Below are 11,778 nucleotides of genomic sequence, written 5' to 3' on the forward strand. Positions count from 1 at the left end.
TGCCCCAAACACAATCTCATGAGTTGGAGACACAGGCTTAGGCGGAAGCTGAAGATACTAAATGTTGCTGCTTTTTATTCTTCAAACACTCTAAAGATTAGAGAAAAGACAAAAAAATGGTCTGGGCTTAGAGAATGCGGTTCATCATTAAGCGTGGTGGAGTATTTGTGGCGCTTGTTTGTGAATCTGTGAATCTTGTGAAGGGGGATGAGTGTCTGCTTGTGTGTGTGTGTGTGTGTGTGTGTGTGTGTGTGTGTGTGTGTGTGTGTGTGTGTGTGTGTGTGTGTGTGTGTGTGTGTGTGTGTTTGCATTAGTTTGCCACCCGTCCAGATTAGGCAGAGGCGTTATGTAAAGAACCGCACGGAGCAAAGGGAGCAGGGGGAGCATTATGCAATCATTCTTAAGCCGCAGCCTCAGTCTCAGCCTCAGTCGGCGCAATGCAGCCGCGCTGCTTCCATCCGCGGTGGCCTATATGCACTAGTACACTACGCAACAACAGCACAGCACAGCGAAGCTCAACGCAGCAAAGCTGCTGCAACATCTCCCGCTCCATCCAGACTGATGTATAATATATATGCCGCCATGCATTACTGTGCCCCGGGTTACGTAACGCATCAGCATATGGGGCTCGCGTGCTCTCGTGCGCCTCTCTCTAAGGACAAGCACAGGGCACAGTAGTATAGCCAGCGGTTCCCAAACTGGGGGCCGGGACCCCTGTCGTGTGTGTGTGTGTGTGCGTGTGCGTGTGCGTGTGCGTGCGCGTGCGCGTGCGTGTGCTTGTGTGTTTGTGTGTTTGTGTGTGAGCGTGCGTGTGTGTGTGTTTGTGTTTGTGACCCGTGGACAGAGTGAACTTTGCATAAAAACAACAACAACTGTGAATTTCAAATAGAACTCCAGTAGCAATATTAAAGGACAACATGCTTAGCATTTGGAATATGGGGGGAGGGATATCGGGGCCCCAGCAGAAAACGTTTGGGAACTGCACAGTACAGTACAGCAAGGTGATGGAGATGAGAATGGAAGGAACACTCTCTCTCTCTCTCTACTCTGAAGTCCCGCATTGGACAGCTGCACACCACCTCAAGCCCAGAGATCGACCTAGAAGGACCCCCGTTGGACTGAGAAGGAGGGGGAAAATGAATTCATTACTTCAAAACGGCTTTACGGGGGCGCTGTGGCGCAGTGCGCTAAGCCCCCCACATTTGGGCTTGCATGCCCATGTGGACCCCGGTTCGAGTCCGGACGGGGTCATTTCCCAGTCCTCCCCCGTCTCTCTCACCCACTCATTTTCCTGTCAGCATCTCATACTATCCTGTCAATAAAGGCATAAAAAGCCCCTAAAAATATATATATTTTTTAAAAGCGGCTTTACTACTACACAGGTTGACATGTATACGTACGCAGTTCTGTGGGGAATGTGAAAGGCAGCAGGGATTTTCAGTTCTCTCATTTGTCTTGTCAGACATTTTTTCCCTCACTGTAGAGTGCATTTGCTTAATGAGGCACGGTACGCTACTTTGAAGTTTGAAGTACACGTGCTGATTCTTATGGGCTGTACGTGTACGTCTGTTGCTTCTCAGAATGAGAACGAGATGAAAGATTCGCAATAACATGCACTCAAATATGGCGCATCATTCGGTATACCTAAAATTTAGCTTGCACGCTGTTCTCTCTCTCTCTCTCTAGGTCGTTCTCAGACGAACCTTCCAGCATTGCTTCCAGTCATCCCGATTCTCCATACATCTTTGCACGACGCTGTTGAATGTATTTATTGTAGTGTAATACCAAAAGAGGTGTAGGTTACCGGTGGGAGAGGTTAAACTTCTGCACCAGACGTCGTCCGTCGGCCAGCCAGATCTGCAGGGAGGTGAGGGGCTGGTCCTCCTGCAGCGCCACGCTGGGCACCGGAGCCTCACACGCCTCCTCGTGCACCGAGCGGGACCGCGCCACCACGCGAGGAGCCACACTGACCAGCGGAGAGAGGGACGGAGGGGGGGAGAGAGAGGGAGGGAGAAGGTTAAAGGGCGAGGTGAAGGTCAAATGAGAGAGAGAGAGAGAGAGAGAGAGAGAGAGAGAGAGAGAGAGAGAGAGAGAGAGAGAGAGAGAGAGAGAGAGAGAGAGAGAGAGAGAGAGAGAGAGTGTTTGTGCATATATGCCATAAATCACCATAAAGGGATCAATGAGTCTTAAGTGTGTGTGTGTGTGTGTGTGTGTGTGTGTGTGTGTGTGTGTGTGTGTGTGTGTGTGTGTGTGTGTGTGTGTGTGTGTGTGTGTGTGAGAGAGAGAGAGAGAGTCTGCGTGCAAGCATGTGAGCGTGTGTGTGTTTTCAACTAGATCCTGACTCAATCAGTCATATATCACATATACAGCAAGTGCAGCACAAATAAATAGGTTATTCGTGACACTGCGGATCAAGGCGCCATGCATATTCATAACAGAGATTAATTTGTTTCATCTCAGAGTTGTCCAAATCCTCTATTCCACGTAAAACTCAGGCACGGAAATCTGTAAATCCATATCGAAGTAACACCACTGCTTCCTATAGAAGGACTGTCGTCTGCTGCACCTTCTGTAATCTTCTGTGTCCGCAGGACAAACAATAGCAAATCCTTAAATTGATTACATCGAAGAAATCAATTAACATAAAATGCCTACTGGCAAATTAGAGAGAGTCGTATGTAGTGGATGTATACAGGCATCAAGCACACATACTGTATATACAGTCACAGTGCATGTACTGTATACCGTCACAGCTCAGACAATTACAGAATTGCAGAGCCACCCTGTGGCCATGAGCAGCAACTGCACCTCAATGGCACATTCATTTCACTTTGACATGATGCGGTCTTCTGGGGTGAACACTTGTCCACGGACCAAGCGTTCCGTACACAATGTTCCATCAGAGAGCTCAAAGCAGAACACGGACAGGTTGTTCCTCTACAAAGGTGCGCAGAACAGAAACCCGAATCACCTTGACTGAACCTGCTACAGCCGTTAGTACGGTACAACATAACAGAAATTCTTTTCTGAAAACAAACATTTTAACTTTATGGACACTAAAAAGTCACGGATCAGACGCAATGACACCTATGTCCAATTATTAACACTTCACAGAATAATATTTGGGGCTAGATGCCTCACGGTTTTCCATCCATGGTTGAATCCAACTGTCAAAGCAATGCAATGATAGCATTTTGTAGTTATTATTCACAATTTACTATGCTCTAAAGCCAACAAAACTGGGTTTTGTCCATTTAAATGTGTGAATTCAGTATGCTTCATCATTTTCCATCAGTGCTGTCTGCTGTTTGTATTCCTACAATAATAAACCCTGCCTTTCAGTCTACTCATCTCCAGTGTGAGAGAGTGTGAAAAAAATGTGTCAGTCCACCCAATGAAAACACCATGCAGCAAGGAGGAAACAAAACAAAAAACCGTCAACTGAATAATCTAACAGTGTTTATGATGCATGCATTGAAACACTATACGCTCTAACTGTGTTATTTTACTATGTGTGCAGCAAGAATTAACTACAGCATAGGGTACGTCTGAAATCATCAAAAATGTTTAGAAGCTGCGCAAACCCATTATTAAAGATTTAAATGTACACTTCTGTCGGAAGCCTGACTTCAGGCATCACGCCGTTGTTCTTCCAGCCCTGAAAAAGTCCCCCATATGTAGGATGGCTCATCAGAAATCAAGCAGACATGCACTTAAGTGCACTATATGCTCCTATTCCAAAATAACACGTCACAAATAATATGCATTATGGTTGCTGCATGGGAACGCAGTTGGGGTGCCTTCTACACTACATTGTACAAATGCATGATAGCGCATGCGTAAACCTGGACTGACATTCATTTTAAATTCACTAGGAATCTAAAATTACTCTTTTCTGCCATATTTGAGAATAAATCACAACAACAACAAAAACAATTCCTTTTCCCTTAGGCCTGGCATAGCGCTGACATCAAAACAACGACAGAACAAGGAAGGAAAAAAATACCCCTGAAACTATACTCGCTACTTTCTGAAAAGTACAGCACAGTGCTTGCTCCACTGAAATCAACACGCGCATGGAGCTTATTAAGCATAGTCACATGTGAGGACTATTTCTGACTGCTGAACTGATTGCTGAACACTGTTCCTTATATGTAAATGGAATACAGTATACCCAGTGTTTCCCACACAAATTTTGGAAACTATGGGGGCAGCCGGGATCTTTTTTGTCCGGGGGGGGTCTTTTCACGCGGGCCTGTGTGTGTGTGTGTGGGGGGGGGGGGGGTTCGCGCAGTGTAAATGCAAAATGGCAAAACAATTAGTACAGTATGACATTGGCGCATGGAGAAACTATAGGCCTAGGCCTACATTTCAGCCATTTATATTTTGAGAAATAAGGCTACGTAATACACATGCAGGGGTCTATGTAATGAAAAAAATAATAAAACAAAATAGGAGCAGAGATAAGAATATAAGATTATTGTGAAATTGTTAACGCATAAACAAAAAGGGTCTAAGAGGGTAGGCTATGCCTTTTCCCCACACACACATAGGCGTACACATTCTACATGAGGGGTGCTGGTCACAGGGCCAGTTTTTCAAAATTCCTCCCATTAAAAGGGCTGAACAACATATTACACATTTATGTAGGCCTATATTCACAGTCATTACACATTAATTTCTATATGCAGCCCGATGTCTCCTCTGCCTTGTCAATGAAGGCCTGTCACCTAACTCATTACAACTGTAAAACAAAGCCTGGGGAGTGTTAGTAAACTCATCCCAACTGTCCCTTCTCTGAAGGGTTTTGTATTGCTCCCAAACCCAAGTTAACTACAACAACTTGACTAGGCTTTTGATCCCTCTGTCTTTCAAGCACTTGTGGTTTTCTCTATAGGATGTATTTACTCCAGGAGGAAAATGCGAGGGGAATCGTTATTCAAATCGTTTTTAACAAAAACGGCAATCGTAAAAAAAAAAAAAATAAAAAAAGGAAAAAAATAATTTTTTTTTTTTTTTTTTTACATTTTCGGAAACTATGGCGGCCAAATTTAAACTATGGCGGGCCGCCATAGTTTCCTCAATGTATGGGAAACACTGATACCGGAACTTGTTTTAAACCAAATACTGATAATATTCTGTTAGAAACCAGAATATTCCGTCCATGTACGCTAATGTCCTCATTGTTCTTAGTTCACCTGGAGGAAGTGGTAAATCAGATAATAAAAGAGCTAGTAGCAGTCCTTGTATTTCTTTGCGGCATTATGCATGTAGTATGCTACAGTATGTATGCATGGGTGTAGTTTATGGAGTGGGACCATGTCCATATCACTTCTGAGATTACTCACACCACTCAATAACAAATACAATGTGAAATGTGATATTCACCAGACTATAAATGTTAACCCCCTCCACTTTCCAAAACAAACATACACATGTTGTCTGTATGTATGCTATTAAGTTTACTTAGCCAGGCTTGTCACTTAAGCACGTTCATGGAATAGTACCCCAGGTATCTTGGTTGGAACAGGCAGGCCAAACATGCATGCCAGACAACAGGAAATGAAATACTGCAGGGATCGCAATGTGCCCTGCACTCACACAGACGTGTAGAATATGAACACACAGACCTGAATGCACCATCATGCTCTTACTCTTAATTTATGGGTGGTTGACGTTTAAGGCCGTAACACACTTAAAGGAGGAAACATATTCCAATTCCTGAAAAAACGGGTGGAGAAAAAAAAAATGGGGATGTCAGTGGTGCACGGAATTTCGCCTAATTTTTGCTATTTTTGGGAAAATGTGTCCTGTGGTGTGACATCATTGGTGTGACATTTCTGTAAGATACAATAAAATGATGAATTTTCTGCACAAACATATCCCCAATGCTCTTTCTGTTCTTGTTCCTTCAACCCCCACCCCACACACACACTACTAGCCACCCGCACTCCCAACCCCACCCACACACGCCTCTGCATCGTACAGGCAGACAACTGTGATTTCACTGCATGGTTTCACTGTATTACTTGTAATAATTGTGTGAATGTGACAAATACATCTTCTGGTATCCTTATATACTTGCGTGATGCATGAAAAATAATTAAGGATTGAGTGACACAATGCCTAAGCATGTCACACCACAGGACATGAAGTCACACCACAGGAAATTCACTGCATTGTGGCCATTTTAATCCTTTTGTATTCGTGACTGACCTCCGAGCTCATGCTAACTAGATAATGATATTGTGTTTAACCTTAATATGTGTTTTCACTCATAAAAAACTTTTTTCCTTCCATAAGAGCAGTCACACCACGGGACACCATAAATGAACCTAAGCATTGTGTCACAGAAACATTGCAATATGTAGACATATTAAGAGGCTAATAGTCACCTTAAACCTCTTACTCCACTCTCCAATAACTGAGGTATAACTGGTTAGGAGCCTGTCTTTAAGACCCTTGTAGTTGGCCTCGCAGCTACCCGTCAACAAACCGGACATACATGTCACCCCACAGGACGCAATTTGTGTTACGAAATTGAACTTGTAGTTAATATTACTGTATTGAGTTATTTTCACATTCATATGTTTTAATATAAGGTTAATAATCATGCCAAATGCTTTATAAATTATTCAAAATGTTGTTGGTCATGTCAACCACCCTTATACAGGCCTAGTGTGTGGCTATTTCCTTAAACCACTTAAAGGTGCACTGTGTAGGATGGTGGCCAGAGTAGGTGTTGCAACTATGCTGCTCATTGAAACGGTGCTGTCTATTGCCAAATTGCCATCTTCTCATGAATATTTACAAAGTAATAAACTAATATTTACTATCATGACAGTAAGTTTGGCGATTAAAAATATCAATTTCTGGAAATTCAAAATGGCAGACATGGAGAATATAATGAATTCTGAGAATTTGATGGTGGTGGTATTTGTGAAAAAGGTAACATTTGTGAATGGGCAGCATGAATTCTGGAAAGAAACGGCTAAAAATATTACACAGTGCACCTTGAAGATAAAAGCTTTTACTATAGCCAATGTAATGCGATATAAAAGCTGAATGCAGTGCCAAGTAAACTCTCATTTCCAAAGACCAGCTCTTATGTGAAAGTGAAGTCCCATTTTTCTCACCACAGTACAAACAAAGAAACTCAATTTATGCCAGACTGGGTGAATAGACCGGCTGCGAAGAGATTCAAGCGACAGAGAATGGCTTCTGTGCAGCAAGAGTGATACGAGTGATTGAAGCGACTCACTAGAGTATGTCTTTTAACCCCTTAGCACAGCACTATGGCTCTCTGTAATGTCATAGCAATGTTGTTATGATGTATTTATGTATTCGCCGACGACCCCTGCTGCAGTAAGAGGCTACAATCAGAATCCAAGCATTCCAATTCTGCTGTCGCCGGACCGCGTCAAAGCGAATATGCATAACATTGCCAGGAGTTCAACTACAAACTGTCACTCAATAGAAAGTCAATTACTTCCGTTGCTGGACTCGCTCATGTCGTGCTTGGTCTATTTGTGCCTTTACTCTGGACAAGGGGTCAGCACTACCGGTGCTCCAGGGGAGCAGCGCATGGGGAAAAGAACAACAGCCAGGGTACCGCAGTCATGGAGGAGATGGGTCTTACCTGCCTAGCCGGTAGCCTCTGCCTGAGAAGGGGTAGAAGGTCTTACCTGCCTAGCCGGTAGCCTCTGCCTGAGAAGGGGTAGAAGGTCTTACCTGCCTAGCCGGTAGCCTCTGCCTGAGAAGGGGTAGAAGATCTTCTTGCGAGGGACGTACATCTCCTCCTTCATGTCCTCCACATTCACCTCCAGCTCCTCCTCCTCCGCTCGGCTCTCCAGCTCCAATGGCAACTCCCTTCACAACACACACACACACACACGCAAGCATACACACACACACACACACACATGCACAACAGAGACTTTTGAATTCACTTTCACACACTCACTATCACACTATTGAAGACTTTATCTTTCTTAACATGGTGCACCACGATCAACAAGAAGGTCAGTTTTCCGTTTCACCCCCTACACGGCTGGCCTGGTAACATACCCATTGCTAACAGGCAACTTACCAGGTGTCAAAATCCTGTTCAGTAGTTAAACTATTGTGGATTAAATTTTAACCCATTGATGCCTGACCTCCCTTGACCCTGGCGCCTGGAGCTGCATTACGCAACATTCAAGCTCATGAGATTTGAGACAACTTTATTAAAATCCTCTGTTTGTTTGAGATGAATGAACACATTCTAATGAAAGATGAGGGTCTAAATGTTAAAATGCATCTCAGAAGCTGAGATATCTAGGTTTTTATAGTCTGAGGGCAGCTTTTTTTAAAAAAGGGCTCAGGCATTCAGCACCCTTTTTTGCAGGTGCCTTAGGCGTCAACGGGTTAATGGATAGGACATTGAACATCACCACAGGTAGAGAGGGAGAGAGACGGGGTAGGGTTAAGAAAAAACCCAGGCAGGACTTGAACCTGTATCCCCACGGGCATGCAGCCCATTTACGGTACGGTGCATTAGCGCGATGCGGCACCTCACCCCCGATTACTCACCTTATTTGAATTTTATCTTTGTTACTACACCTTAATTATTCAGATAGAACAGTAAGAGAGACAGGAAATGAGAGGGGCGAGTGAGAGACGGGGAAGGATCGGGAAATGACCTCGAGCCGGAATCGAACCCGGGTCTCTGGTGTAAACGGTGCAGCACACACTAGCCGACAGAGCCACATGCCCCCCCCCCCCCCCCCCCTTTTATTTTTTTTAGGGGGGCTTTATTATTATTTATGTGGCTTTATTAGGAGAGGATAGTGAAGAGTAGGACAGGAAATGAGTGGGAGAGGCCGGCAAAGGACCTGGGCCGGGAATCGAACCCGGGTCAGCCGCATGGCAAGCGAGTGCCCAACCGGTTGGCCACGTGGCCCCCTACTCACCCTCTTTTGATGGCTTCCAGGAACTCCTGGTTCTCCTCGGAGATGTAGCTCCGCAGCTCCTCGTCGTTGACGGTGAAGCCATCCTTCCACAGCCGCACCACAATCTCTATCTGGAGGGAGAGACAATCCAGAGAAGTCACAACACTTTCTTTCCAGTGCTCTGTGGCGTATTTCCTGTGCTTTATCCAATATTGAATAAATGAACCCCTCTCAACATAACGGTATTCGTGGTTAGGGTGTCAGACTTGTAGCCCAAATGTTGCCTGTATAACCCCCGACTCGCCAGGTTGGTGGGGGGAGTAAGTAAGTGTCAAGTGAGCACTGTGTGCTGTGTGTCACACTGACAATGGGAGTTCCCCAAGTGGGCTCTCACTCTAACTTTACTTCAGGCGCTGTTTTCTATTTTGTTGCGTTCAGTCTGTTTGTGCTGTGAGGTGCTGCACACTAATGTCATTCACTGCAGTGGCTTGGCAGCTCAGCTCAACGGGTAGTTTATATCGACAGACAGGACACTGCGTCATGTCACAACACGGTGCTGGCTGAAACTTTAAGTCTAAGCTCTCACTGCAGGATGTACATGGATTTTTTTTGATGATAACAAATGTATGGAGCATAGTCACATTTAGATAGAGGAAGCGATATGAGCATCGGTGAGGGGTAGTCATTGCACGACAGAGAGGCTTAGAGGGTACGTATAGGCTAGGTAGCTAAGCTAGACAGGTAGCGCGTATCGTCATGGCACTGTACTGCAGTGTAGCAAGTGGGTAGCGAGTAGTGGTGTCAACAATAATCGATTTGGCGATGCAATGCAATGCGGGGCATGGGCGATCCAATTCAATGCGGCAAGTTCCAGAATCGATGCGGCAATTTTTTGAAGTTTCAATTACTTCCATGAATGTTAAATTAAATAAAAGAACTTCAAAGCATTGAAAACTGCAAGACTGATACAGAAAACAGCCAATAAATTGCTGCTCAGTATCTGACTACTTGTATTGCCTCATCATGACTGATGAAACATTTGCTTTGCTTTCAGTAGAAATGCAATGCATTGCAATGCATTGTAGTCGGATCGAATCGAATCAAATAGAATCTAATTGAATCGCTAACTCCCGAATCATAATCGAATCGAGTCGTGAGGACAGTGCCAATGCACACCACTAGTAGCAAGTGTCGTAAAGTGTGTCGTCATGACACTAAGCTGGGCAGTGCGTATTGTCATGGCACTGGGCTGGGCAATACTGTAGTATCGTCATGACACTGGCCTGGGCAGCGCGTTAATAACGGTCATGGTACCTTCTGGTTTCCTGAGGCGACGCTGCTGATCTTCTCCACCTCGTCCAGCAGGTCCTCCACGGAGAAGCTGTGCCGCATGGGCACCTCCGGCTCCTCACTCTCCACCCCGGCACACCTACAGCAGGACACAGGTTACACGCAAACACACACACACACACACATACGGGCACGCGCGCACACAAACACACACATACACGCGACAGATGGAATTATTATTACAGAAAGAACTACTAGAAAAGATCATAGTCATATATCATAATGGGTATACTGGGTATATGTACCTATTAAATCAATATAGTATATCTACTAAAATAGATGGCACAGAGGTGGAACTACCGTGGAACCGTTAACCCTTAAAATAATCCAATATTATTACTATTTTATTACAATATATTCACTACAAGATGTAGGCCTAACATATGAAAGTAAGACAGCTGTTATGCACACGAGAGAGGGAACCGCTGTTATAGAAACAGTATTATAGTGCTCTGTAAGATACAGTTGATACGCAGGGAAAAGCATTGTTGTGGCGTTTGAGTACAGCCTTTTTAACTTCTGACTTCTAAAGGCTCATATGGCACAGATTCACATGAAGTGTTCCAGCGATGCTTACCATGCGTCTTTTTCGACCCCTTCTATCGTATCAAAATCTTTCATTGTGGTGTCTGGTGTCCATCTTCATAGAAATGGGAAACAAAAACATCAAAGGTGACTATCAACAACACCAGCATCAGGTGGTAACAACAACTGAACTGAGAGGACTTGAGTAATAGCAGTGTTATAACTAGGCCTAACAAGCAACTCGCCATCATGGCTCAATAATTCATTTCTATATTGCAATGTCATTTGTTGCTCGTGTCACAACTTTCAAATATGTCAGCAGAAAAACTGGAGACAGCCTACGACACCTTTTACAAAGAACCATATGATGTGAATTATTGGGAAACTATAACTTAAGAAGTCATGGAATGTTCAGATGTAACCTCGTGCATCAGACGACCCGTGCGTAAAATAGAACAGAGTTGGTGATGGCAAAGAACGTGGATAACCAACGTGGGTATCCAAGTTCTTAGGTGATGGGCAACCTCAATATCCGAAATAACAAACACTAGTCTATTTTTATGCCATTACACACGGACGATGTCGAATATATCCAAAGCAAACGCATGTCACCACTATACAACCGCAAAGCAAAGGAGCCCATCAAAATAACGGCCTAAAACGAACCAAATTATGGTGCGACAAAAAATATTACATAAGGTGTGTTTTCACAGGACCACGCAAGCGCAGCTGGGGAACTGGCTCTGGCTAATGCTAATTTGCAAGCTAGCGCCACAACACTATTAGGCCTATCCACTTTCTGACAGCATTTCCTATCCGCCTCTAATACTATTTCGCCTATAAAAACTACTGAAAATCTGATTTGGGTCGTATCAACTTTACCTGATCAGTTGTTCTTGCAAGTCGCTCCGATATTAAGCCCATGAAGTTTCAGTCACGCACTGCTTTTGCATCACTGCTGGCGCTTCACGTC

General features: G+C 44.3%; 1 protein-coding gene across 2 annotated transcripts in view; it reads right to left on the reverse strand.

The window, feature by feature from the left end:
- Nucleotides 1–11,778, reverse strand: part of ubxn2a (UBX domain protein 2A) — a 13,349-nt gene extending 1,571 nt beyond the window's left edge. For both annotated transcript variants that reach the window (XM_063223035.1, XM_063223034.1), the window contains exons 1-6: nt 11,688–11,778; nt 10,858–10,920; nt 10,245–10,359; nt 8,952–9,061; nt 7,732–7,869; nt 1,805–1,966 (exon numbers count right to left, since the gene is read on the reverse strand). In XM_063223035.1, coding sequence (XP_063079105.1) covers nt 1,805–1,966; nt 7,732–7,869; nt 8,952–9,061; nt 10,245–10,359; nt 10,858–10,901 — 569 coding nt within the window. In that variant the 5' untranslated portion in view covers nt 10,902–10,920; nt 11,688–11,778. The remainder of the gene's footprint in view (nt 1–1,804; nt 1,967–7,731; nt 7,870–8,951; nt 9,062–10,244; nt 10,360–10,857; nt 10,921–11,687) is intronic.

The sequence above is a fragment of the Engraulis encrasicolus genome, chromosome 18, assembly GCF_034702125.1.
Source record: "Engraulis encrasicolus isolate BLACKSEA-1 chromosome 18, IST_EnEncr_1.0, whole genome shotgun sequence".
NCBI lineage: Eukaryota > Metazoa > Chordata > Actinopteri > Clupeiformes > Engraulidae > Engraulis > Engraulis encrasicolus.